Genomic DNA, 27,632 nt, shown 5'->3' with positions numbered 1-27,632 from the left:
TATGAACAACTGTGCGCCAACAAATTAGAGAAGCTAGAGGAAATGGACAAATTCTTAGCAAATGAACAACTAGACAAGTAAGTCAAGAAAAAATAGAAAGTCTGAATAGACCTATAATAGATAAAGAGGTCGAGATACAAACTTTCTTCACAAGTAAAATACAAGGACCAGATAGCTTTACTGGTAAATTCTGACAAATGTTTAAGGAATAACTCTTCATAAATGCTTCCAAAAATTGGTAGACAAGGGAATACTTCCCAATTCATTCCATGAGGCTAGCACTAACCTCATAACCAAATCAGACAAAAACATCACAAGAAAAAAACCCCACAAAACTACAAACCTATATCTCATAAGTGTAGACACAAAAATATTTACAAAATAATACAAGTCATATCCAGCTATATACATATAAAAAACATTATATGCAATGACCATGTGGGATTTATCCAGGAATGAAAGCTTGTTCAGCATACAGAAATCAATATCATATTAACAAAACAAGAGATAAAAATCACATAATAATTTCAATATAGTAAGATAACAGACACAATCCAATGTCTTATAAGAACACTCAACCAACTACTAATAGAAGAGTATTTCCTCAGCCTGATACAGGACATCTGTGAAAAACCCACAATAACATCATATTTAATGATTAAAGACTAAAGGCATTCCCTTATAATTAGGAACAAAACAAAGATACCTCCTCTCACCACTTCCATTCAAAGTTGTACTGAAGGTTCTAGCCAGGGCAGATATGCAAGAAAATAAAATAAAAATCATCCATATTAGAAATAAAGAAGCAAAATATCTCTAATTGCAGATGAATCTTGGATATAGAAAATCCTATGGACCCCCCCCCCCCACACACACACAACACATGCACAAATTGGAACCAATAAATGAGCTCAATAATGTGGCAGGATACATTTTTACTATTTGAAAATAAATTCTATAGTAGCAATGAACAATCCAAAGTAAAATTAATAAAGTAATTCCACTTATAGCATCTTCACAATGAATTAAATATTAGAAATAAATTGAACAAAAGAAGAGCAAGTCTTTGATACTGAAAGCTGTAAACATTACCAAAGGAAATTTGAAAAGATCTAAATAAATGGAAAAACACCTCATATTCATGGATTGGAAGAATTAAGGCTGTTAAAATGCCAACATTTCCCAAAATGATCTTCCCAAACAGATTTAATGTAATCCTTATCACGATCTCAGTTGACTTCTAGAAGAAATTGACAAACTGATTCTAAAATTTGTATGAAAATTAAAGTGATTTAGAATAGCTAAAGCAATCTTGAAAAAGAAGAAAAAATGTTGGAGCACTCATTTCATAACTTAATGCAAAACTGTGGTAATTAAGAGTGTATAATGCTGAGACAAGGATAGACATAAAGATAAATGGAATAAATTTGGAAGTCCAGAAAAACACCCATGCATTTATAGCTGATTGATTTTCATTAAGAGTGCCAAGACAATTCAAATCAGGAAAGAATAGTCTTTTTAAAAAAATGGTATTAAGACAAATAAATAATTACATGTGAAAGAAGGAAGCCAGACTTCTACCCTACATCATATATAAAATCAAAGACTTAAATGTAAGACCCAAAACTATAAAATTCTTAGAATACATTGGTATAAATCTTGTGATTTGAACAATGATTTCTTGGATTGAACCCCACTGCACAAGTGACTGAAGAAAACTAGAGTGTCACCCCAAACTATGTGTCTTTGACAAAAATTTAAGTTGAAGGCAATTAAGAAACAGCAAATGCAGGAAAAGCTTCCCATTTTCTGCCTAAAGGCAGGATATAAATTCTTTTACTGGAGACAAACCTTTATCAGCCCAGAGAAGGCACCAGAGGAATTTGCAAACAAAACTTAGTCCATTAAGCTTCCTTTCATATATTTACCTTCCTTCAGTCTGCCACCCTAGAGAGGCTTAACCATTTTTCTTTGTCCTGTCATTCTCTATTTTCCTTTCTCTTTTTTTCTTTTTACAGATTTATTGGGTTTTTTGTTGTTGTTGTTGTTGTTGAAGATGGGATATAAACTGAATTCTAAGCTGCTGTTCTGAGTTACTTTTGTTTTACGTTTCTCACACGATGTGCACTGCATGTGTTAATAAACTGTATTTTTTTTCTTTTTTGCTGTACGTCTTTTTGCTGAAGTCCCCAGCTGAAAACCTAAGTTGGGTAAAGTTTTGCTTACTCTACATGACAAAAGAAAATATAAATTTTGCTCCATTAAAATTAGAGATTTTAATCCTTCAAAGGATACCATCAAGAAAATGAAAAGACAACCTATAGAATGGGAGAATGAATTTGCAAATTATCTATCCAATAAGATCTAGTTCAAAATATATAAAAAACCTTTACAACCTAACAATAAAAAGACAAATAGCTCAATTTTAAAAAATGGGCAAGTACTTAAATAGACATTTCTCCAAAGAAGATATACAATGGTCAATGAGAAGATTCTCAACATCATTAGTCATAAGGAAAATGTAAATCAGAACCACAATGAGATACCATTTCACAGCCCCTGGAATGGCTATGATGAAAAAGACAGACAACAAGTATTGGTTAGAAAATAGAGAATTTTTACTCTCATACGTTTCTGGTGGAAATGTAATAAAACGCAGCTCTTCTGGAAATCAGTTCCTCAAAAAGTTAGACATAGAGCTACTACATGGTAACTCAGCACTTCAAGGTATACACCCAAGAGAAATGAAAATACATGGTCACACAAAAACTGGTAAACAAATATTCTTAGCAGAATTATTTATAAGAGCCAAAATGTATAAATGACCCAAATGTCCACCAATGAATAAATAGATCAATGAAATCTAGTTAGTAATCCATATAATGAAATATTATTCAGTCATAGAAAAGAATGAGCTACAGAAAGATGCTACAGCATGGATGAACCTAAGAGCATTATACTAAGTGGAAGAAGCAAGACACAAAAGGTCATAGATTATGTGATTCTATTTATATGCAATTTCTAGAATAGGCAAATCTATAGAGACAGAAAGTGGGTTAGTGACTGCCAGGAGCTAATGAAAGCTGGGAGTAGCAAGTGATTATTAACAAATACAGGGTTTCTTTCTGGGGTGATGAAAATATTCTGGAATTGGATAGTGGTGATGGTTATACAATCTTGTGAATATACTAAAAACACTGAATTCTGTACTTTAAAAGAATATACAGTATGGTATATGACATTATGGTGTGCAAATTATACATAGAAAGAAAGTGGTGGCAAAACACATTATTACTCACCTTCACCTTTAGCTGTAGTGATTATTGAAATAACCGTTGGCAGCGGAGATGTTGGTATGGATTCTTTGTTAGCTGTTCCTAGTTTGAGAAGATAGATGACATTATTATTAATCACAATTTCATCTCACCTGCCAAGGAGTAAATAAAAGTCAGTCAAATCTGGAGGTGGACTGTAATCCGTCTATAGAGGTACTGGATAAATGTTTGCCTATCTTTATTTTGCTCATTTTCCAGTTCCATTTGTCCAAAATGGGAAATGTAAGTACTGAATACTTGGCTGGCCCTATGGAAACACACACATATACACTCATGCACACACACACATTTTTCTATTAGAGGCCCCAAAGCAAGTTTTTACTACAGTTTGTTACCTGAGGATCTTAAGATGTGCCAAAAATATTATTATAAAAACAAATGATTTTCCCATGGGAAAAGTGACCTGGTCAATAGGACCTGAGAATAACATACCCCTTTTTTTGTGAGTCACATTTCATTTTGTTGATTTAAGACTGAAATTTCAGGTTTATTATTGTATTTTAGAAGTTCAGTTTATGATAATTGGTGTCTGCAAAATGTTGATTTTCAATTTTGTCCATTAGCCTTTGATACAAATTTAGGAAGGGATCAAGTCCTGTCTCTCTAATTGGGTAAACCTCCCGAGAGCAAGCCTGGCTCTGGGCAGAGCTCTGTCCATCACCTTTGCCGTCATTGCAAGGGTTTCCATCTTAATTGCACATTTTTCACTTTTCTGATGTTAAATTTTTTTGCCATTTTTAGGAGAAAGAAAATATACATGCTTTAGAATACCCATAAGCACTATAGCTCTGACTGGTATGACTCAGGGGTTGAGCATCATCCTGCAAACTGAAAGGTCATCAATTTGATTCCTGGTCAGCGCACATGCCCAGGTTGTGGGCCAGGTCCCTGGTTGGAGGCATGCGAGAGACAACTGATTGATGTTTCACACATCGATGTTTCTCTAGCTCTATTTCTCCCTCCTTTCCCTTCTCTCTAAAAATTAATAAGATCTTTTAAAAAAGATTTTATTTTTATTTATTTTTAGAGAGAGGGGAAGGGAAGCAGAAAGAGAAGGAAAGAAACATCAATGTGTGGTTGCCTCTCACACACCCGCTACTGGGGACCTGGCCAGCAGCTCAGTCATGTACCCTGACTGAGAATTGAACCAGCAATGCTTTGGTTTGCAGGCCAGTACTCAATCCACTGAGTTATACCAGCCAGGGCTTTCTCTTTTTAAAACATTTTATTTTATTTTTAGAGAAAGGGGAAGGGGGGAAGAAAGAGAGGGAGAGAAAAATCAATCAGTTGTCTCTCACACACCCCCAACTGAGAACCTAGCCTGCAACCCAGGTACTTGCCCTGACTGGGAATCAAACTTGAGACCTTTCGGTTTACAGGCCAGTACTCAATCCACTGAGCCACAGCAGCCAGGGCAATGAGTAAGATCTTAAAAAAAGAATACATGTTCACACAATTAAATCAGGTGTCTTTTGACCTTTGGAAAAAATAATCTGATTGGGAAGCTTTACAAAGAAAATAAAGGAGCTTCTCCATAGCATGCTTTTTTTGTTGTTAAAACTTTTAGTGTAACTAAAATGACCATCCTGGTCATGAGGATGAGGGGAATATGGAATCACTTCACTATAGATATACCTTTTGTGATATTATTGTGTAATCTAAAGATAGTTGTTTTAGAAGATGATATATTGTATAAAACTCCCCAATATGTAAATCACAGGTCTGAAGTTAAGAAAAACATCTATACTGGTACACTACTTAGAATATGAGAATTCAAGACAAATTTCTCATCACCTTCATTATTTGTGTATTAATTATATTGCTTTTAGGATCATGGGCAATGCCCAGTATATATAGTTCAACTTCCTTACACCCTAATATAAAAATGCTGATGAAGTAAGCCAGACAGAAAGCAGTGTCTTTCTCTGCCTTCCTTCCCTTCTCATTTTCCTATAGACATCACGGACCCCCAGCTGCCTGATGGCCCCATCCATCCGAGCCACCATGCCAGACTTTCTGTTGCCCATCCTGTGTCAGAGCAGACTGTGGCCACAGAGTCTACCTTTCCTCCTTCATCTGCCTCCCACCACCACTCTTCCAGCTGCCCTCCTGAGAGACTCCAGAGTGGACTCATTTCCTTCCCCTCTTCACTACTAAATTCAAGGTTACTATATTTTTAACCCTTAAATATTAGATGATTCTAATATTTTTAATCCAAACAAATACTGGATGATTCTAAGACATTATTATTAACTTCAGGGATTTCATAATGACATTGTAGCTATGTAATAAATTGTCCATATTTTTGAGATGCACATTTAGTATGTAGATGTAAAACAGCATAAAGTCTGGATTCCATTCAAAATATTTTATAACCAAATAAAAAGAGAGACGTGAAAGAAAAAGAAAGAAGAAGAAAGGAAAAGAAAGAAGGAGGGAAGACAAAAAAACAAAACAAATATGGTAAAATCTTGGTTCTGGGAAATGAGCATATCGATATTAATTAATAGCACTCTCTACTTTAGGATTTATGTGAACACTTTTGTTATGAAAATAGAAAACAAAATTTCTCTAGCTTATTACAATTTTTACCATTGAATGTGAATAATTTAAAAGTCTTCTGGGGTACTTTTGAAAAACACAGACTAGAGCTTAATTTTTGTTAAATGTGCCCATGAAAAGGAATGAGAAGTGTGAGTGTGTGTGTGTGATTGTGTGTATACACACAATCTCAAGTGTTCTATGCACTTGCTTCAGGGAAGGGTGCTTCAGGGTCCCTTTAGAGAAGCCCCCAACTATAAAGGCACTAAAATGTCTCTCAGCTGTGCTTTACATGAGTAGGTACAGAGTTTCCCTTCCAAGTCAGAAACATAAGATACATTCCTGGTATGAGAAATGACAATTCTGTCTGAATTCCTTCACTGAATGTCCTTTCATTGTCTTTAACATAGTGGTTACGATTTGTATTATTTGGATGGCGTTATGCAGCACAAATCATTGTAGGCAGGGTTAGAGGTCTTCCTATTGAAAAATCATAAATTCCAAGTAATTAACATAATAATTATGGAACTTCAACCTTTTGGGTCTGCATGTCAAGCCAGTATTTACTGGGGGCGCATTATTAACCCTGGAAATAGAACTGAGACAATTTTTAAAAACCATAAAAGTACATTGTGTAGGAGTGGACTGGAGGCCTCACGCTTCCTGATTATGTCATTTGGAGCTTCTGTTGGTTGAAAATAAAGCCTGCACTACATTCTGGAAATAAAATTCCCTGTGGTGACCTCATTGTGTAATGCTTTCTCCTGGTTTGTAGAGAAATTCTAGGCATTTAAGGTTTCACCTTAAAATTAAACGTTTCAGGAATAATGGACTATATTCATAATACCCTCTATGAGAATCGCCACCCCATTCAGCCCTAATTAACTAGCCCTCATGGGTCCTCAGCATGTTTTTAAGTTTGGCATTAGAACAAAAGGTGAGTGAAGAATAGAGAGGCAAAGAAGACAGCTGTGGGAATTTAGTCATTCATTCATCAGGGTATATGATTATCAGGCCTTTCTGTGAACTTACCATTCTAACCAGGTTTTCTGCCCACAGGTGATCAACAAACAATTTTATTTTTCCTCTCCATTGGTTCTTGGGCCTGAGTGAGCTGCCTTATTTTATGTATGTTGCAGGACAAATAACAGAGTATTCATTGGAATGATAACCTCTTGAGTTTTTAATTCAATGATCTCAATGGCTCCTTTTACTTTTCATGTATGGTAAGATAATTCCCTTTAATACCTAGAGCCATAAAACATGATGCCATTGTCACTCAGTCCAGTAACAATAATGATGACATTGTTACTGAAACCTATAAATTAAAGCTGTAATCAGCCTGATAAAACTAACAAAATCAGCTTGTTATTAGTATAGTTTTGCTTTGTCAGCTGTGCTGCTTAAGTGGAGAACTAAAACATTTAGGAAGATATTTTTATGATTTAGGAAATGGTGATTTTATTCTACTCTAAAAATAAACTTTGTGTATGTAACCTTCATAATAGGATAATTCTCCAACAGGAAGCGATCCAAGGGGACATTATCAAAGAAGCCTACTGAGATCTCAGGGTTCTGTATCCGATCCAAAATAACATGAACTTCAAAATAGTAAAATAGCACAGAACCGCATAATAGATATAAGGTCCCAAATTATTTTCCTGTGATTAAATTACATAGGTGGTACTAATTTTATTTGTTAAAGTTAAGAGTAAATTTCACTAAGTGTTTACCCTACCGTTGGGAGATGTTCCAGCTGTTGATGTTGTAACATTTGGTGACGACGACTTTTCGACTTGCGTTGAAACAGATGCTTTTGTTGTAAAAGATGCTGCTGGGTTTAATGCAAGAGTTTGATTATCTGAAAAAGTAAATTGTGTTGAAGCAGTTACATTAAAATTTACATTTATTTTGCCAAATCTCAGACTATTACATTTAAATAAAATAAACCATATGTATGTTGCTGCTAACCCAGTCAGTAGGGCATGAGTTTGAAATTAATTTTCTGATTGTTATGAATTCAGTCTTGAGGTTATTATTCACTCCCAACCCCATCTTCTTTTCACCAATGACATGAATTTTCAGGATGGCTGGAAGAAGCAGTCTGTGGGTCTGAAACAAAATAGTGTCTGAAAAAACTAGTAAGGAACGAATGTGTGAATTTGAAATGACTATTTTTAAGTCAGCTAAACTAATGTCAGCTGAAAAAATTAAAGAGGCACTCTCTGGGCAGTGGATATTTTACTAAATATTTGCAATATTCAACATGCTTAAATTTTTGGTCATTAAGCCACCATAAATCTGCATTTTCAAATGGTTTACTTCTCTAAACTGTAACAACCAAAGGCATAGAAATAAAGGCAATTGTGATCTATATTATTTATTTACTTTTTTAGAATATATTTTATTGATTATGTTATTACAGTTGTCCCATTTTTCCCCTCTTTATTCCCCTCCTCCCTGCACCCCTCTTCCACCAGCATTCCCCATCTTAGTTCATGTCCGTGGATCACACATATTCTTTGCTTCTCCATTTCCCATACTATTCTTAACCTCCCCCCTGTCTATTTTGTATCTATAATTTATGCTACCTATTCCCTGTACCTTTTCTTCCATTATCTCCCATCCCCCTCCCTGCTGATAACCCTCCATGTGATGTGTATTTCTGTGATTCTGTTCCTGTTGTAGTTGTTTGCTTACTTTGTTTTTGTTTTTGTATTTTTAGGTTTGCTTATTGATAGTTGTGATTTTGTTGTCATTTCACTGTTTGTATTTGTGATCTCCTTTTTCTTAGATAAGTGCATTTAATATTTCAAATAATAAGGGCTTGGCAATGATGAATTCCTTTAACTTGATGGTATCTGGGAAACACTTTATCTGCCCTTTCATTCTAAATGAGAGCTTTGCTGGATAGAGTAATCTTGGATGTAGGTCCTTGCCTTTCATGACCTGGAATACTTCTCTCCAGCCTCTTCTTACCTGTAAGGGTTTTATTTTTATTTATTTATTTATTTATTTATTTATTTATTTATTTATTTTTGTGTGTGTGAGAAATCAACTGATATTCTTCTGGGAATTCCTTCGTAGGTAACTGCCTCCTTTTCCTTGCTGCTTTGAAGATTCTCTCCTTATTTTTAATCTTGAGTAATGTAATTATGATGTGCCTTGGTGTGTGCTTCCTTGGGTGAAACTTCTTGGACTCTCTGAGCTTCCTGGACTTCCTGGAAGTCTATTTCCTTTGGTAGGCTGGGGAAGTTCTCCTTCATTATGTTTTCAAATAAGTTTTCAATTTATTTCTCTTCCTCTTTTCCTTCTGGCACCCTTATGATTTGGATGTTGGAATGTTTAAAGTTGTCCCAGAGGATCCTGAGCCTCTCATTTTTTTGAATTCTTCCTCATTTGGTTCTGGTTGAATGTTTATTTCTTCCTTCTGGTCCAAACCGTTAATTTGAGTCCCCATTTCCTTCCCATCACTGTTGGTTCCCTGTGCATTTTCCTTTATTTCACATTTCATAGTCTTCATTTTTTCCTCTATTTTGTGACCACACTCAACCATTTCTGTGAGTATCCTGGTTACCAGTGCTTTGAACTGTGCATCTGATAGGTTGGCTATTTCTCTGTTGCTTAGTTGTATTTTTTCTGGAGCCTTGATCTGTTCTTTCATTTGGGCCATATTTTTTGTCTGGGTACACCTGTTATGTAGTAAGGGATAGAGCCTTAGATGTTCACCAGGGTGGGGCAACCCATATCACTGTGTTGTGATGCTGTATGTGGTGCTGTATGCGGTGGGGGGGGGGGCGTTCCAAAGGTATGCAAAGGTATGACCACCCACTCTGCCAGCCACTGCCTCTCCTGGTCCTCCAGAGGAGGACCACTGTGCTGCAAGTCCTCACCACCTGAGCTGCTGATCTCAGCCCCTTTACCAGTCTGGATGAATGTTTCTTTTTTAACTCCTTGGTTGTGGGACTTCCATACAGTTCAATTTTGATTGGCAGTTCTGGTTATTTTTTGTGTTTAAATTTGTGTTGTCCTTCTTTTGGTTGTGTGAGGAGGCAAAGTGTATTTACCTATGCCTCAGTATTAGCTGGAACTATATTTACTTTTAACAATTCTGTTTTGGCAGTAGAAAGTCAATATTTTATAATAATTCTTAGAACTCCCATTGAAATTTATTACTTTTTCAGAGTGAGGTAGGAGTTAATTCTCAGTGATTTATGAAATTTTTTTCACATAATATTGTGATTTATTAGCATTTATACAATCTTTTAATCCTCTATTTTGTTGTTCTTATCTCTGTACACTCACTGTTAGTTTGAGTATCAAAAAACAACAAACAAATGTCTACAAAGGACTTAGAACAAGTATTCATGTCCATAGAAGTCATTATTTTTTTGTTGTAGAGTCAATGGAATACACTACAGCATTTAGTTCAGAGGGTGGATTCTGAATAACAAAGACATATTCAAATCCTGAACTAGCTATGTCATTTCAGTAAATGTATGTTATCAGTATGACTTCCCAAATTTAAATTTCATCCAAAAATTTTCTCTTTGACATATTAAAATGTCAACTGTAATTAAAAATTTTTAAATATTAAAAAATAAGAGATGTAGCCTGGTATTATAATTGTGCATTTTACATTTCAAAAATAGTACAATTTAAATATTGTCTTTGGGTATATTAAAATAATTGTAATCATTTAAAATGTAGGTCTAAACTCATCAATTTTAACTTTTGTTACATTAAAATATATTGTGTTAACTTCTTCAGTTATAGTGAATAAAACTAAAGTTAATTAAAATTTTTTCTCTTTGAATATGGGAAGTACCAATAACCTTTCATGTCAGTGAAAAGCACTAATTCTGATGCCATGAGATAAGGCATATGTCCTATTTCACTATATAGCATCCATTTTCAACCTTTTTCATCTCACGGTACACACAAACTAATTACTAAAATTCTGTGGCACACCCAAAAATATATTTTTGCCAATCTGACAAAAAAGTTATAATTTTGATTCACACTGGATGGCTACTGTTGTATTGGCTATTGTCATTTTTTATTTGAAAATCTAAGGGAAAAGAGATACCCCTGATTCTATAGTTAGGTATTGCATGTTTTAAAATTCTTGTGGCACGTTGGTTGAAAATCACTGCTTTATAGTTTTGAGGTGCTTAGAAGTGTTAGTGCTTAGTACCAACTTTGTTTATAGACATTGCACAGAAATTGCTTGATGTATTCAGCATATATAGATGTGTTCAGTGCATACAGAAGTGACGAAATTACCTTCTTCACAGGATTTATGGAAATCGAGTCTAAAACTTTTTTTTGCCTCTTGGCGGTGAAAAAGTTTGTGAAAAACTTCACACCATTGGTGTAGCCCCACTCCCTTCCATAATATTCATCATGGAGAAATAACATAGCATGGGTGAGGTTATCTTCTGTTAGTCATTTTGTTCTCACTATTTTTCTTTTTTTCCTAGAGTCCATGATGTGACACTATTTTTCTAAATTTAGTTTGTGGTTAAAGAAGTTATTCAAAGAAGCACATATCACACTGCCTGGAAAATTTTCTTGTACATAACTTGAATGATTCTCATCTATTGACTACCTAAATATCAACAACCTTGACTTCTGAGTTTAATTGACATCTTCAGAAATATTTTTATTTCCTTCCTCCCTCCCTCCCTTTCTCACTTTCTCCCTTCCCTTTTTTTTTTCTACAAATGCTTAACAACTAATATGAAATGCATTATTTGATAAGTAAAAGATTCTATAAGGTACCACATAGTATCACCCTTGTGTAGCTTTGAATCTGGTGGGGAACATATGCCTCTACAAAATAAATAATAAAGGATATTTTGTACATAGACCAGTGTTTTTCAAAGGGCAGTTTATGATGCAGTTAAAGAGTGATTTAAAACTTTTGTGGTTTAAAACTGTTTGGCCACCCAAAGTCAAATCTCCTCTGTCACCATACACTCAACTTTGGGTGGTGGGCACACAAGGCAATATCCAGCTGACGTATTATAGAATTGTACACTTGAATCCTATATAATTTTATTATCCAATGTTACTCCAATAAATTTGACTTAAAAACAACAATGACAACAACAACATCTGGTTAGTGGATCATAGGTCTTTTGCCAAATAAAAGAAAAAAAGAGACGATACTAGAATGATTCTTGAATAATCTCATGAACCTTTTGTGTAGGTGTATATGTGTGTGTGTAAATTTAAGTGAAATGTGTGCAATACAAAATATATTCCTTACTGTAATTCCAGCTAAAAACTTGAAGGATACTGGACAAAAAACTGGGCAAGAATTTATAAGATAAAAGATGACCACCCTGCTGGCATGCGCAAGGAATGTTTCCTGCAAGAGCTGACATAGGGGCTGGAGGTTAAAAAGTGTCTCTGCACAGACTAGAGGAGAGAGCATGAGCAAAGGTCTGGAGTGGGGATGAGAAGTGACTGAGAAGACTGAAAATGGTTCTTTTTGGCTGGACTGCAGTATTCTGTGAAAGGATATAGTAGATGTTTGGTAAAGTTCGGGAGGCCAGATTATAGAGATTCTTGAACACCAAGCTGGGGACTTGGGACAATATCAATGTGTTAGCGGGGAGCTTTGGAAAATGTCTAAACAGAAATTCTCCTATAGAAAAAATGTGATGAGGAAATGATGTGGCAGAGATTGAGAAAAGACACCAGTGGAATTTCACTGAAAGTCCCATTTTTATGTTAGAAATGTTTTCTGCTCTCTTGAAATCAGCAGGTGAGATCAGTGAGTTCCCACCCATGAAATAACTTGAGGTAAATTATGAGGAGGCAAATTTCTAGCCACTGATGAGGTATGATAGAGATGGACTGGAAGACTTTTTCTCCTCACCATCCTCTTCCACACATATGGCCACTGATTTCCTTGAGTAAACCTTGATTTACTAGTGCTCATAACTACCATTTCTATTATTAATTCTTCAGCCTGCTCAAAACAGTATGCCCCCTTTTGGCAAGGGTTGACAACAACTCCTAAAAGTATTGAATGTCACTACATGCCAGGTTCAATGTGATTGCTTTCTGTGGATTGTCTCATTAAATCCTAACAAAAAGCAGGCAGTACAATGCTTATACTCTTATGAGCATTGTTTTACAGATGAGGATTCTGGAGCTCTGAAAGGCTAAGCAGCTTGCCCACATTATGCATGGGGAAGTACTGCAGCTGAAATTTTCATTCAGACAGGCTTGACCCCAGAGAAGATATTATTAACTACCACACATTTTGCCAAGAGTAGGTGGCTCCCCGCAAAGCCACATACCCCGGCTCCACCTGCTCTCTGAACAAGGTGTGATAGCAAAAGGGGGAAGGGGCTAGTATTTTGCCTTTATGTATCTAGAATGAGGAAACAGGCACAACTCACCATTTTTTTCTTAAAAATAACACTCATTCTTTTACATACATGTACATACACACATAAAATATTTCCATACTCAACACCACTTTAAGAGAAACTTCCAACCTGCTAAAACTATATTTAAAAATAAAAATAAGGATTTACTCAGTTTAAAAAATGCTACAAATAGAAGCTTTTTCTTATTGTGTGGTCAATAAGAATTATTCCCACTAACTCCCACTGTTGAAGATTTCATTGTCCATGATGCAAGAAGCAGTTATGATTGTACTGTATTTATGATTCTAGGCTTGATTTGATGTCATAATAAACTATTCTGAAGTATTATCTCTTCACAAGATATAGTAAGATAGCATTTTCCTTCTCTCTCTCTCCAAGGTGATTAGAGATAAATTAAACAAGACCTGTGTTTTGCTTGTGCCAGTGACTTTGCTTGTGCCAAGTCAGAGAGTGCTACTCTTGGGAAGTTCTGAGGGAAACAGATGGCATTTCGTCCTGATTCTGCCCATGTCCATATACCCAGCCTGGGACACCATGACACTAGTTTCCTGTGCTGTCAAAGGACAAAGCACTGTTGGGATTTTAATCAAATAACCATTTTAATTATAGAAATTACATGATAAATTTATGCTAAGGTATTTGCATAGACCCTGAATAGTCTTCCTCTCTCTGAAGTTCAAGGTATGAAATTCCCCAGTGTTCATACAGAACACCATATGGGACATTTCTTATATGATTTATACATTTTGTCTTTGAGAATTCAGCTATGGCTGGAAACTAAGTATCCCATTTTCTCCTGTTTTCAAATGGCTGAGTCATCAACTCTAATCATTCTAGGTAACTCACAAATAGTCTCTAAAAATTAGAATTTCATTTACCCTCATATTGAACAGCTCTCTCTCTAGTTATCTCTTTCCTTCCCATGTCCATGTCTGTAGCCCACTGGAAGTCCACTACCAAAGAGAACAGAACTTGCTGCTTCTAGGTCACTACTAATACTGGATGACTAAGTTAGCTTTCTAGGACCTGAAACTTGCCAAGAAGTTTTAAATATCCTAACATAATATACTCTCTACATTTCATGGCTGAGAAAATATATTAGTTTAAAGTAGTTTCAGAAGATCACCACCCCAGTTAGCAAAAATGTCCCCCTGATTCCCAATTCAGTGCTCTATTATGCAGCATAGAAAGGTCTGTTTTTGTTTTTCATTCTATTATATGGGCATGTGAGTGCACTCCTGAAGGAAACCGTGTTGTTTTCCCCCGAATTACCTTTGAAAAAATATTTACTTTGCCAGGTCTAGCTATTTAAAATTTCAGAAGAAAGATTTAAATTCTTGAAGGACACAAAAGAACAATTTCTTTAGAAATATGTAATTACAGTAAAATGCTAATTACTAAATGATCCCATAAATCCTTAATGTACCATAATTAGGTAATAATTTTGTAACCTAGACCAACTAATCTAGAGAATTTCAGATAAGGTAGATAATTCTATATTTTAATAGCTTATTATGTACTATTTCCACTAATTCGTATCATCTTCATGCAATGCCACCATCTATATCTATTGCTATGCTCTTAGGCACTCAGAAATTTTACACAGATTTTACGGTGAAGCAAAGCCATTGCCAATTATTTAGTTACGATTGCTGATGCTTACTGCCTTAAGCATCACAGCTTTTAATGAACATGCATCCACTTGTAAAGTTTGCATGTGATAGCAATACATAAATCAGTATATTATAATTGGTAGGAGGGTCCCTTTTCATAATAATTTGTCAGTAATTGCTAGCATTATAATTATTGTTTAATGAGACCCTTATACCACAATTGTTAGTAAATGATCATTAATGAAGTTTGAGTTGAAAATTTCAATTTTCTCTTACACAGTAAAACATGCATATTAAAAAACAAAACATAATATATGGCAAATTTATATATAAAATAAAAATATATTTAAATTCATTAATTAAATAAAATATTGCACCTCTTTTCATGTTCCCATTGATACAGAGGCTTCATGAAAGATAAAGTGGCAACTGCTTTTGATGATCAGTTTCATATCAACACTAATGGTGGGGCTTCTCTTTCAACATAGCATAGGTTCACTTTGGTTCACTGCCAATCATGTGTAATGCACTTAATTTTTCTCAATTAAAAGAAAAAGCAATTATATGTTAGAATATATCCTTAATGATTTATTTTATTTGCATTAATCCAAAACTTCATAAATCCTTTATGAAACATATAAGTAATACACTAACCAATAAGTTATTTACCTCCATTAACTTTTATTAAATGAAACTATGTTTTTTAGAGTTTGTCCCTCAAGATTATATATATATATAATGCACATATATATGCATATATATACAGAGAGAGACAGAGACAGAAAGAGAGATAGCTATAAGATTATGCTAAAGTGCCATATAAAATAGTGCTATATGATTAATATTATACACAGCTAGTTTTTTTACACAATGTGAAGTGAAATCAAAGTAAGGTGATGTCTCTTTATGTGTCTGGAATAATTAGAATCATTTTTGTGGAAGCAGAGATTCAAGAGGAATCAAATAATTTAGCACAACATGGAAAAAAGTTTCATATGGATAGTCAAGGACAAGGGAAAGTCAGTAGAGGCCATATAATATATGGCCTGTAAGGGGATATAGATGACTTAGACACTATAAGCAAATTATTTTGGGAGAGGTAAACAAGAGAGTTTATTTTTTTTTAAGATTTTATTTATTTATTTTTAGAGAGGGAAGGGAGAGAGAAAGAGAGAGAGAGAGAGAAACACCAATGTGTGGTTCCTGGGGGTCATGGCCTGCAACCTAGGCATGTGCCCTGACCGGGAATCGAACCTGCGATGCCTGGTTCGCAGTCCGAGCTCAATCCACTGAGCTACGCCAGCCAGGGCGAGAGTTTAATTTTTAATAAAAACATCAGAGCTAGTGGCAACTCAGAAAATCATTTTAAATTTAAAGTACAGTTTCAATTAATTTTAACAAGGTACTGTAGCAAGCAGAAAAGTTTTGAGACTGCTTAAATGTTCTAGGTGGAATAAATTTGGGGGGTAAGTAAGAAGAAAATTTCATTTTTTACAAAGAGAAAAATGTGTAGATTAGTGGGAGAAAGCTGTGCTCAAAACAGGAATCTCCTCAGGTTGCCAGCCATCTGTGAGGTGTGGAGGGAGCGCCAAGCCCAGCAGGCTCTGAGTGTGGACAGGTGTCTCAGCCACCTGGCTCCTCTGGGGAGAACGGTAAGGCAGCATTACATTGGTGAATTTCTTAAACAGAAAACAACAATATCTGCAAAATGGACCTGAAAATCTGAGTTGTTTTGCTGACAAATGAGAGGAGGTGTACAAGGCAAATCCCTCTATTCACCCAGGTGTTAGGTTGGAAACTGTGGAGCAACACAGTTATTCTTCCTTCACAAAATAATTGTGATCTTTAAAATTCACATTCCCCAATAATGAGATATTTTTAAATGGTGGACTCTATGATAAAGGATTTTTGTATATTGTACCAAGTTTTCTTGAAGAATTTCAATTCCTTGAGGTATAAAAAGGCAAAGGTTCTATTTAACATTTATAGGGGTGGGAGCAAGAGGGAAAAGGAACAATCTGGCCATACTGCTAGGCTTGTAGGCAATGTCCCATAGTCCCTCCCACCATGCTGTGCTCTGACTGCAGAGAGGAACTGTGTTTCTACAGTTCAAAAAGTACCTTCCAAGGAAACGTGATGCTCAGCCTTCACATGCTGGGGTATGCCCCAGCAATCTTTACAAGCAAGTCTCTTGGTCGCACATCATGGCTTCAGGAGGGGGATCAGTTTGGATGCAGCGGGATCCCTCTCAGCCCTAGGAGAAACAGCACTGCTCTATCCCTTCTCTGGGCTCCATCTAGGGGCCACGATAATAAAGGAAGTTGCACTCCTGTTACCTCTCTAATGGCAGCTCCTGCTTTCCTCTGAACTTAAAATGTAGTCACTTGAAATCTTGAGTCTCAACTATAGGCTCTCCTGAGCATTTCTTCAGAGACAGGGAAGGCCTCACTAGACACATGTACCAGCAGATGACATGAGCTTGGAATAGTGACTTGCACATATGAAATGACATGATGGGAAGTAGAAGGAAAACAGATCTGGCAATTCTGACATTAGCTAACTATGTAACTTTGATTGAGCCACTTTACCATGCTGGGCCTCAGTTTCCTCTCTATAAAAAGTGGCTGTTGAACAAAGTCTTTACAGCTATAAGTTTAATTATAAAGTAAATATTCATTATGGCAAAAAATAAAAAGTTAAGTTGCATTTGTATAGACCAAGAGGATGCTTGTACTTCAGCAGTTTTACACAATAGCTTTATGGAGATATTAATCTGTTATCTGGGAGAAATCTGAGCCCTACAGGGAACTCTATATTTTAAGGAACAAAAATGTCTACATTCATTTGCAATTTGACAATGTTGCTTGGATAAAGGGTATTTCCCTTTAGAGTGTTTGTCTATGTAGAACTAAAGGAAAGACGAAGGACAAAATTTGAAATAAACATTTGGAATCCCTTTTTAAAGTTTTCTTTTCCACATAGAAGACCAAGTGTAGTGAGAGAAAGTATTTTGTATAGGTAAATTAATTTCTATATGAACAAACAGAGCTCATATCTAACAAGCTGGTTGGTGCCCTCCCACCGTTGTGCATGTATGTATGTATATGCGTGCATGCATGCGTTGATGTCTACATTTAATTGTAGACAACTGAATTTCTAAAAATAGTCTACAGTATTGTATTTGGAGCTAGGACATATTTGACTGAATTTGAGGTATCTTATTTATCATATAATCTACTGTTATTTTTGTTTTCATCAAATGTAAAGGAAAACTCTCTAGCTAATTTAAAATGTTACTTAATTTGAAGAACAATCTGACAGTAACCAGAGGGGAGGTGGGAGGGGACAATGGAGGAAGGGTTTTCAGGAACATCTATAAAGGACACATGGACATAACCAAGGGGGGTAGAAGCAAGGGAGGGAGGTGGTGATGGCTGGGGTGGGGGGGAATTGTGGGAAGTAAGTGCAGACAACTGTAATTGAACAACAATAAAGTAATTTAAAATAAGAATAATAAAAGGAAAAATAAAATGTTACTTAATTTGTATCAGTTGAAGGACTATACTTTCAGTTAAAAATATTAAAATAAAAGACAAAAATTGATTTATACCTTCGGAAAACTCAAAGACAATCTTTTATTGCCCTGAAAAGAGTTATTTGAAGGGACAAACAACTTTAAATGATGGACATTGCAAGAACACAGGCATGTGTGACAGTAATCAAACTCTGATGTTCTAATTCCACCGTTCATGGTCTTTCCCTCTGCATTGCCTAGGTCCTTGGAACAACGGTCACATCTGTGGCTGCAGCATCACTGTACAACACTTCAGTTCTCTAATGACTTTAGAGGACATTTTTATCTTATTGCTAATTGTTATGAAAATAAATATAACTAGTTAAGATAGGAACAGCATTGAAAGTTAAAAATGTTGATCACCAGTTTTTGGTTGACCAGCCAGCCCCTTTATCCATCAGGGATTATTAAATAAATCAAAACAAAACACAATCTCTTAGCTCCAAGTTTTAGCTTATCTTGTTCATTATTAGAACATTAGTGTAAAACAATTGTAATAGAAATTTTAAAGTAAAATAGTCAACTTTTTATTGTAATATCAAGTGACTCAGAAAATTTATGCAGGACTTTCTAAGATATAACTTCTTTAGTGTCCTTATCACTTTACTTGTCACTTGTCCTGTTTTTAGGGTAATGTTGCAGGAAAAATGTTTATCTTTTTTGGTTTTGGCATAAAGCAGTGATATGGTAAATATATTATTGTTTGGTTTCACTTTTATAGCAAAATCACTAATTACTTCACCTTGATCACATCAAGTAACTATTTCACCCTCTTTATTTCATTTGCATCAACTTATTTTTAACATATATATATATGTCAAATGTCCCATGTGAATTTAAGAAAAGACACCGAATAACTGAAGATAATCTGTGAGCCGGAATTAAATCAAGTGTCAGTCTGGCACGGGAAGAGGATCATTGCAGGGCTCTGGGGCCATGTTGCGTAGTTCAAGGTTGGGCCCCACCAGTTACCAGCCATGCAACTGTCGCAAATTGTTTAATCTCTTCAGCCTCAGTTTTCAATATTATAGAAACCTACCCCATAGGGGCTTTTTACAGTCAAAATATTAATGTGTATAAAAAGGTTCAGCCCCTATCTGGGTTGCACTTAAATTTGCCATAATTAAAAGCCATTAGGTCAGACACATTTATGCTTCTTGCTTATACTGTCCCTCACTGCTTATTACCTTTTTACAGGGCCATGTCCAACACAGTCAGTAGGTTCAAGATAGTAAAGTCTTTCTGAAAAAAACTTTAAAATCTTCCCTAAATCATAACCTGTCTCCCACTTATGTCCTAACTTTGACAACTACTTTGCCAGATTTTATAAATTAATTTATTTTCTTTTTCTAATACCCTCATACCATTTTTTCCAAGAAATTTTTATTATAGTAGTAGAATGAAAAAATTCAGAATAACAGAAAGAAAACTTGGAAGCCATTTCCATGCAATGGGAGTAAGAGACTTTACATGGTGCAGTTTCATAGGCCCGGGGTTGCTGCGATGCTGCGGGTGTGCTGCCAGGGTCTGCAGAGTTTTCCGAGGGATTATTAAATGTGTATCCACACTCAGTACTGTCTGTGTACTAAAAAAAAAATCACTCATGTATGCTACTATTTTTAAATATGTATAGCTTCTACTGTGATTAATAAAATACAAAAATTTTTAAATTGTTAATATTTAGAAGCATTCTATTTCTAAACACGTGGGTGCAATTGTTATCTTTGTGGAAAAGGAGTTCATAATAAATTCCTCATAAATGAGATTTGTCTTCAGAAAATTGGGGTCCACTTCATTGTACAATATATCTTTGTATGTCAATAACAGCACAATTTTGTTATTTTGACTAAAGGCTTCATCTAGCATCACAAACTGAATCAGAATTTGTTATCTTGTTTCAACCGTTCCGGGGAAATGGTTAGGGACAGTCTTTACACACCTGTGACTCATAGTTTTTTATTAGAAACAAATAAGCAAAGATTTACAGAGCAACGGATTTATAAGCCCTTTTGATTCCAGTATATCCTATTTCTAAGTGCTTTTGGTAAATCTACTTCCCACAGTTTCTCCAAATTGGTGATAAAAAAACTGTGCTCACCCACATGCCCCTTAGGAACCTATCATGAATTTACACAAGGACAAGGGAGTTATGGTATCTACTTTCTGATTTTAGAGACTAGTTTTTACATGACATGTTTTCTAAATTAAAAATATTCTGAACTTTTCATTAGGATGCCATCAAAGTAGTCACTTGTGGTGGGTTAATTAAATCTAACATATTTAAAAATAACTCTGTATGTTGAGGGACAGATGCAGCCCTTGGAAAAAGAAAGAAATTATACTGAACATTGCAACAGATTTTTGTATTTAATAGTAGGCAACAGACGTTTCCAGAAAATGCTTTCAAAGCCTGTTTGGGAAGTATCTGCTCTCTTGATGTGGGAGAAATCAGGAAATTTATTTGTCTCATTATTTTAAAGTAGTACCTTCTTGCATGACATCATCCACTTTTAACTAGAAAAATGAACTCTCCAAAAATCCATTCCCAGATGCCAAGACTAGGCATGGAAAATGAAGACTTGGATGGAAAATTTGTTCTCATCGGAGAACAAATGGTCAGATGTGGTCTTTCTAAAGGTGATTTTTGGAATGCAAAAGGATGTCCAGGCTGTAAGCAATGTAAGAGAAAGACCTAGAAAGATCTGAATAGCTCTGCTCAACAAAAACAAAATAAAACAAAACAAAAATGGAAACAATTTGTTAGTTTTTTACCCCTGAGGTTGAAAAGGCAGAATATATGGAGGAACAGAAAAGAAAAAAGGCCAGGTAAGAAGGAATTTTAATGGCAGAGATATTTAAAACTCATCCTTAACTCTGATGTCAAACCTTCCTCTCATCAAACCTTCCTTTCTTCTATAAACTCGGTTTCTACACATGCAGTCTGCAAATACCAACACAAACTTTAGTTAAGAGGACCTTTCTGGGCATGTATGAAGGAAAGGGGAACTACGTTTTCATTGCTGCTAATGCAAAGTTGAATGTTGCAAGATACCAAATGGAGTACAAGATTGAAGGACGCAAGTAGCTGCAAAGAAAGGTGAGCCTGAGAACTTAATCTTCCCTCTGCCACAAAGGATTTGTTTGCAGAAATGTGGAGCATTGGTCTTTCCTCAGAGCAGAGAGTATGTGTTCGATTGGAACATATTTTTATGTTAAAGGATGGAGATATCCTGGTGACTTCCGAGTTATATAAAATTAGTTTCTTAGTTTATTAAATACCATTTACTGGATTCAGAATTGCTGAGTCACATTTATGCTCTTGCTGAGCAGAGGATGATAATAAATTTGTTCTATAGTAAATTATTTCAAACTATAAATTGTTTGCTTCATAAATACAGCAAGATAGATAATAAAAAATGTAGATCCTCAAGCTATGGAATAAACACTTCAATGCAGCAGCAATAATCACTGAAATCTGAGATATCACTGGTATTAGGCAATAAAGTATTTTCTAACTCTAAAGGTTGCCATTAAATCACAGTTGACATTTGTAAACTAATTTTTCTCTGGTTTTGAAGACAAATTCCTGTCTGAACAATTAAATTTACTTTCCTGACAGAGTAACAGAGGTAGTAAGAAAACCAATTATGTATAATCTCTCATTATTATCAATATGTAATTAGTTTATTTTGTTCAGAATGCCTAAACATATGGTACCTTGTATAATTAAACATTTGTATTTATTTAGAATCACTATGTAAGATATACCAGAATGATAGATTTCAAGCAATTAGAAATGAATATCAGGTTAGCATTAACATTTCTGTGTACCTTCTACTATGAGTGCTGTACTGGACAAGAGACCTTTATTAAATTGTAAACGTAAGTAAATTTTTTCACGAATAGCCAGAATCCTCAAAATGTTATAATTACACTGTATTTTATTTTTTAGATATATTTTATTGATTATGCTATTGCAGTTGTCCCATATTTTTCTCCTGTTTATTCCCCTCTGCCCTGTGCCCCCCTCCCACCAGCATTCCCTCACCTGTTTGTCTTCTCCTTTTCCTATGCTATCCTTAACCTCCCCCTTCTATTATTTACTGACCATTTATACTTCTTGTTCCCTGTACCTTTTCCCCCATTCTCCCAGCCCTCCCTGCTGATAACCCTCCGTGTGATCTCCATTTCTTTGAACCTGTTCCTGTTCTGGTTGTTTGCTTAGTTTGTTTTTGTTTTAAGTTTCATTGTTGACAGTTGTGAGTTTGTTGCCATTTCACTGTTCATATTTTTATCTTTTTTTCTTAGATAAGTCCCTTTAACACTTCATATAATAAGGGTTTGGTGATGATGGATTTCTTTAATTTCACCTTATCTGGGAATCACTTTATCTGCCCTCCCATTCTAAATGATAGCTTTGCTGGATAGAGTAATCTTGGATGTAGGTCTTTGTCTTTCATGACTTGGAATACTTCTTTCCAGCCCCTTCTTGTCTATAAGATTTTTTTTTTGAGAAATCAGCTGATAGTCTTATGGGAACTCCTTTGTATGTAACTGTCTCCTTTTCGCTTGCTGCTTTTAAGATTCTCTCCTTATCTTTAATCTTGGGTAATGCAATTCTGATGTGCCTTAGTGTATGCTTCCTTGGATGCAAATTCTGTGGGAGTCTCTGAGCTTCCTGGACTTCCCAAAAGTCTATTTCCTTTGCCAGATTGGGAAAGTTGTCCTTCATTATTTGTTTAAATAAGTTTTCAATTTTTTGTTCTTCCTCTTCTCCTTCTGGCACCCCTGATTCAGATGTTGGAACATTTAAAGTGGTCCTGGAGGTTCCTTAGCCTCTCCTCATTTTTTTTGAATTCCTCTTTCTGTTTATTTCTTCCTTCTCCAAACCATTGATTTGAGTGCCTGTTTACTTCCTGTCACTGCTGGTTCCCTGTATATTTTCCTTTATTTCACTTTGCATAGCCTTCACTTTTTTTTCTATTGTATAAACATAACCGTTTCTGTGAGCATCCTGATTACCAGTGTTTTGAACTGTGCATCTGGTAGGTTGGCTATCTCTTCATTGCTTAGCTGTGTTTTTTCTGGAGCTTTAATCTGTTCTTTCATTTGGGCTATACTTTTTGTCTGGGTGTGCCTGTTACATAGTAAGGGGTGGAGCCTTAGGTATTCACCAAGGTTGGGTAACCCAGTGGATGTTGTGACACTGTATATGGAGGAGGGGTCTGAGAGGGAACAGTGCTGCTTGCTGGGCTCTTGTCTGACTTTCAGTCACTTTCCCCACTACCCACAAGCAAATTGGGCCTTTCTGGTGCTGATTCCAGGGTGGGCGGGTTTGTGTATATTCTCAGATCATGTGGGTCTCTCCAACAAACTCTCCTATGAGGTTGGGAGTTTTTCCCACTGCCTCAATCCCCACAGATTTTTTTCACTCAGAGGGTTTGAGGCTTTATTTCCCCATGCTGGAATCCTGGGTTGCACAGTCTGTCTTGTTCCCCAGTTGATCCTCCTGGTTTATCTGCATGCAAATGTGGGGCCCCCTGCTCCGCCAGCTGTAGCCTTGCCACGAGTCCTCTCTGCAAAGTTGCCCGTCTCTGCCCCTCCTACCTGTCTGGATGAATGTTTCTTTAACTCCTTGGTTGTCAGACTTCCATACAGTTTGATTTTCTGGCAGTTCTGGTTATTTTTTTGTTCTTAAATTTGTTGTTGTCCTTCTTTTGGTTGTTCCAGGAGGCAAAGTGTATTACCAATGGTTAAAAAGTAAATCTTGGGTTGAATTTATATTGAACATATGATCTACTGTTGACATTTTATACTGAAATTAAATTCCTGGGTTTAAATTTATTTGTAAATCATTATTCCTTATGCTTTATTTATAAACATATCTGTGCTCTTTTGCGACCTCAGCAGTGTTGATTTCTGTATCAATTTGGATTTGTGATTTTTTTTCTGATATAGATTCACTTTAAAATCTGGGAAGAAATCATAGGAAGAATATGTTGTTGACACTTTTCTCATCTTGTGAGTCTTCTGTAATATTTGAAAGCATTATACTTCATAATCTTCTGAGTTATAAAGGTTGAAATATAATGTAGTTGTTAAATTCAGAAGAGTCACTTATCAACTATCAAAGTGTCCTCAAAACTCTTGCCCATTGCCCAGCCTAGTAGTGAGAACAAAAGAGTTGACAAGAGGGAATGCCAAATTTGGCTGTAGCGGCCTCCTAAGGTTTAATCTCCAACAAAGTGTGTCCCAAATTTAATTCACTCCTCTACCACTTTTGAGTATTTCATACTCTTTATCTACTATTAGTTCCTTATTTTCTTAAAATTAAAACACTTTAAAGGTTAAATTTAGTTTTTAACTGAATAACCATAAAAATGAAAATATGAAAAAAGTAATTTTCTATATAGAGATCACTAACAACAATGGTTCCATGCTTGAGTCCTGCTCTCCCTGTGTTGACAAGTGAAATCAGTGGGTGTAAGGCAAAGAAAAGATATAAGAACACCAAATGCACACTGATATAACCAGAAGTATGAGAGAGATTTCAGTCAATGTTACTTAAATCTGTGGCCATATATGCCTACACTTATCTCAAGTACCACCAGTTGTACTCATTACATACCCTAGGAATACTGCTTCAGGTGAAAGCCTTTTAAGGCCACCCAATCAATCTTTTTTTTTAAAGTGTTGTTCAAGTACAGTTTTCTTCCCTTTACTCCCATCACAGCCCATCCCACCAGCCCTCCCCTACCCCCTCCCATCTTGCCCCCTTTGTTATTGTCCATGTGTCCTTTATACTAGTTCCTGTAAACCCTTCCCCCCTTCCCCTGAAATTCCCTGCCCTCTCCCCTCTGGTCACTGTCAGCCTGTTCTCAATTTCAGTGTCTTTGGTTATATTTTGCTTGTTTGTTTGTTTTGTTGATTAGATTCCTGTTAAAAGTGAGATCATATGGTATTTGTCTTTCATCTCCTGGCTTATTTTGCTTAACATAATGCTTTCCAGTTCCATCCATGCTGTCACAAAAGGTAAGAGTTTCTTCTTTCTTTCTGCTGCATAGAATTCCATTGTGTAAATGTACCATAGTTTTTTGATCCATTCACTTACTGATGGGCATCTAGGTTGCTTCCAGAACTTGGCTATTGTAAATTGTGCTGCTATGAATATTGGGGTGCATAGGTTCTTTTGGATTGGTGTTTCAGGGTTCTTAGGATATAATCCTAGCAGTGGAATTGCTGGGTCAAAAAGCAGATCCATTTTTAGTTTTTTGAGAAAATTCTATACTGTTTTCCATAGTGGTTGTACCAGTCTGCAATCCCACAGTGTACTAGGGTCCCTTTTTCTCCACAACCTCTCCAACACTTGTTGTTTGTTGCTTTGTTTATGATGGCCATTCTGACCAGTGTGAAGTGGTATCTCGTTGTAGTTTTAATTTGCATCTCTCTGATAGCTAGCGATATTGAACATCTTTTCATGTGTCTCTGGGTCCTTTGTATGTCCTTTTTGGAGAAGTGTCTATTCAAATCCTTTGCCCATTTTTTAATTGGGTTGCTTATCTTCTTAGAGTGGAGTCATGTGAATTCTTTATATATTTTGGAGATTAAACCCTTATCTGAGGTATCATTGGCAAACATGTTTTCCAATATGGTTGGTTCTCTTTTTATTTTAATACTGTTTTCTTTAGCCATGCAGAAGCTTTTTATTTTGATGAGATTCCATTTGTTTATTCTTTCCTTTATGTTTCTTGCTCTAGGGGACATATCAGTGAAAATATTGCTCTGTGAAATATCTGAGATTTTCCTGCCTATGTTCTCCTCTAGGACTTTAATGGTATCATGACTTATATTTAAATCTTTTATCCAACTTGAATTTATTTTTGTGTATGGTGTAAGTTGGTGCTGGAGATTCATTTTTTGCATGTAGTTTTCCAGTTCTCCCAACACCATTTGTAGAAGAGGCTATTTTTACTCCATTTTATGTTGCTGCCTCCTTTGTCAAATATTAATTGACCATAGAGAGTTGGGTTTATTTCTGGGCTCTCTCTCTGTTCCATTGGTCCATGTGCCTGTTTTTATGCCAGTGCCAGGCTGTTCTGATTTCAGTGGCCTTGTAATATAGTTTGGTATCAGGTATTTGATCCCTTCTACTTTGCTCTTCTTTCTCAAAATTGCAGCAGCTATTTGGAGTCAGTTATGGTTCCACATAAATTTTGGAAGTGTTTGTTTTATGTCTGTGAAATATGCCATTGGTGCTTTAATAGGTATTGCATTGAATCTGTAAATTGCTTTCACCGCATCAGTCTTAAAGTACCATGTAATGCACCAAGTTACAGCTTGTCCATATGGCAGAAAGTCAGCTTGACTCCATTTTTTTCATCCTCACCTTTTCCATTGAAAAATGAATTTTTCAAACATGTATTGGTTCATACCCTTTAAAAGGCAAGGTCACTGGAGCCCAAAGATCAGTATTGCTTAAGTGCCTGATAATATTGGTAGAAAGGAAGGGCTGAGTAGGTGATTGATAATCATTTACTGTCTCAAATACCTATGTGGAGAAGAAAATATATATATTGTCCCCCTTATCCATGGTTTCATTTCCCACATTTTCTGTTACCCATGGTCAACCATGTTCCAAAATATTAAATGAAAAATTCCAGAAATAAACAATGAATGAGTTGTAAATTGCCCATCCTTCTGAGTAACATAATATAATCTCATGGTATTAGCCCTCCCCTCTACATTGTGAATCATCCCATTGTGTAGTGTCTCCATGCTGTATGCACTCTCTGCCCATTGGTCCCGGGTAGCATTCTCCATTATCATATTGACTGCCATAGCATCGAAGTGCTTGTGTTCAAATTACCCTTACTCTACTTATAATGGTCTTAAAGCATGAGAATAGTGATACTGGCAATTCGGATATGCCAAAGAAAAGCCATAAAAGGGCCTCATTTAAGTGAAAAAGTGAGAGTTTGGTACTGTCTGTGGTTTTAGGCATCCAGTGTGTGTCTTTGAAGTATTTATTATCCACAGGCAGGAGGGGACTACTCTACAATCAGAAGTCAGGACCCTACAATAATCTAGTTAGGACTGACTAAGGCTTTTGATTTTGACATTACAAACTAAATTATAAGCCAGCAAAGGACAAAATGAATTT

At 35.7% G+C, this 27,632-nt stretch overlaps 1 protein-coding gene across 1 annotated transcript in view; it reads right to left on the bottom strand.

Moving 5' to 3' along the window:
* The window catches only part of EMCN (endomucin), a 76,560-nt gene extending 49,250 nt beyond the window's left edge, over window positions 1-27,310 (bottom strand). The window contains exons 1-4 of the mRNA XM_036010821.1: window positions 27,215-27,310; window positions 19,943-20,057; window positions 7,615-7,737; window positions 3,300-3,377 (exon numbers count right to left, since the gene is read on the bottom strand). Coding sequence (XP_035866714.1) covers window positions 3,300-3,377; window positions 7,615-7,737; window positions 19,943-20,057; window positions 27,215-27,310 — 412 coding nt within the window. The remainder of the gene's footprint in view (window positions 1-3,299; window positions 3,378-7,614; window positions 7,738-19,942; window positions 20,058-27,214) is intronic.
* Between the last annotated feature and the right edge of the window lie 322 nt (window positions 27,311-27,632).

This window comes from Phyllostomus discolor, chromosome 1 (assembly GCF_004126475.2).
Source record: "Phyllostomus discolor isolate MPI-MPIP mPhyDis1 chromosome 1, mPhyDis1.pri.v3, whole genome shotgun sequence".
Taxonomy (NCBI): Eukaryota; Metazoa; Chordata; class Mammalia; order Chiroptera; family Phyllostomidae; genus Phyllostomus; species Phyllostomus discolor.
This window is presented reverse-complemented; position numbering and strand designations above follow the sequence as displayed.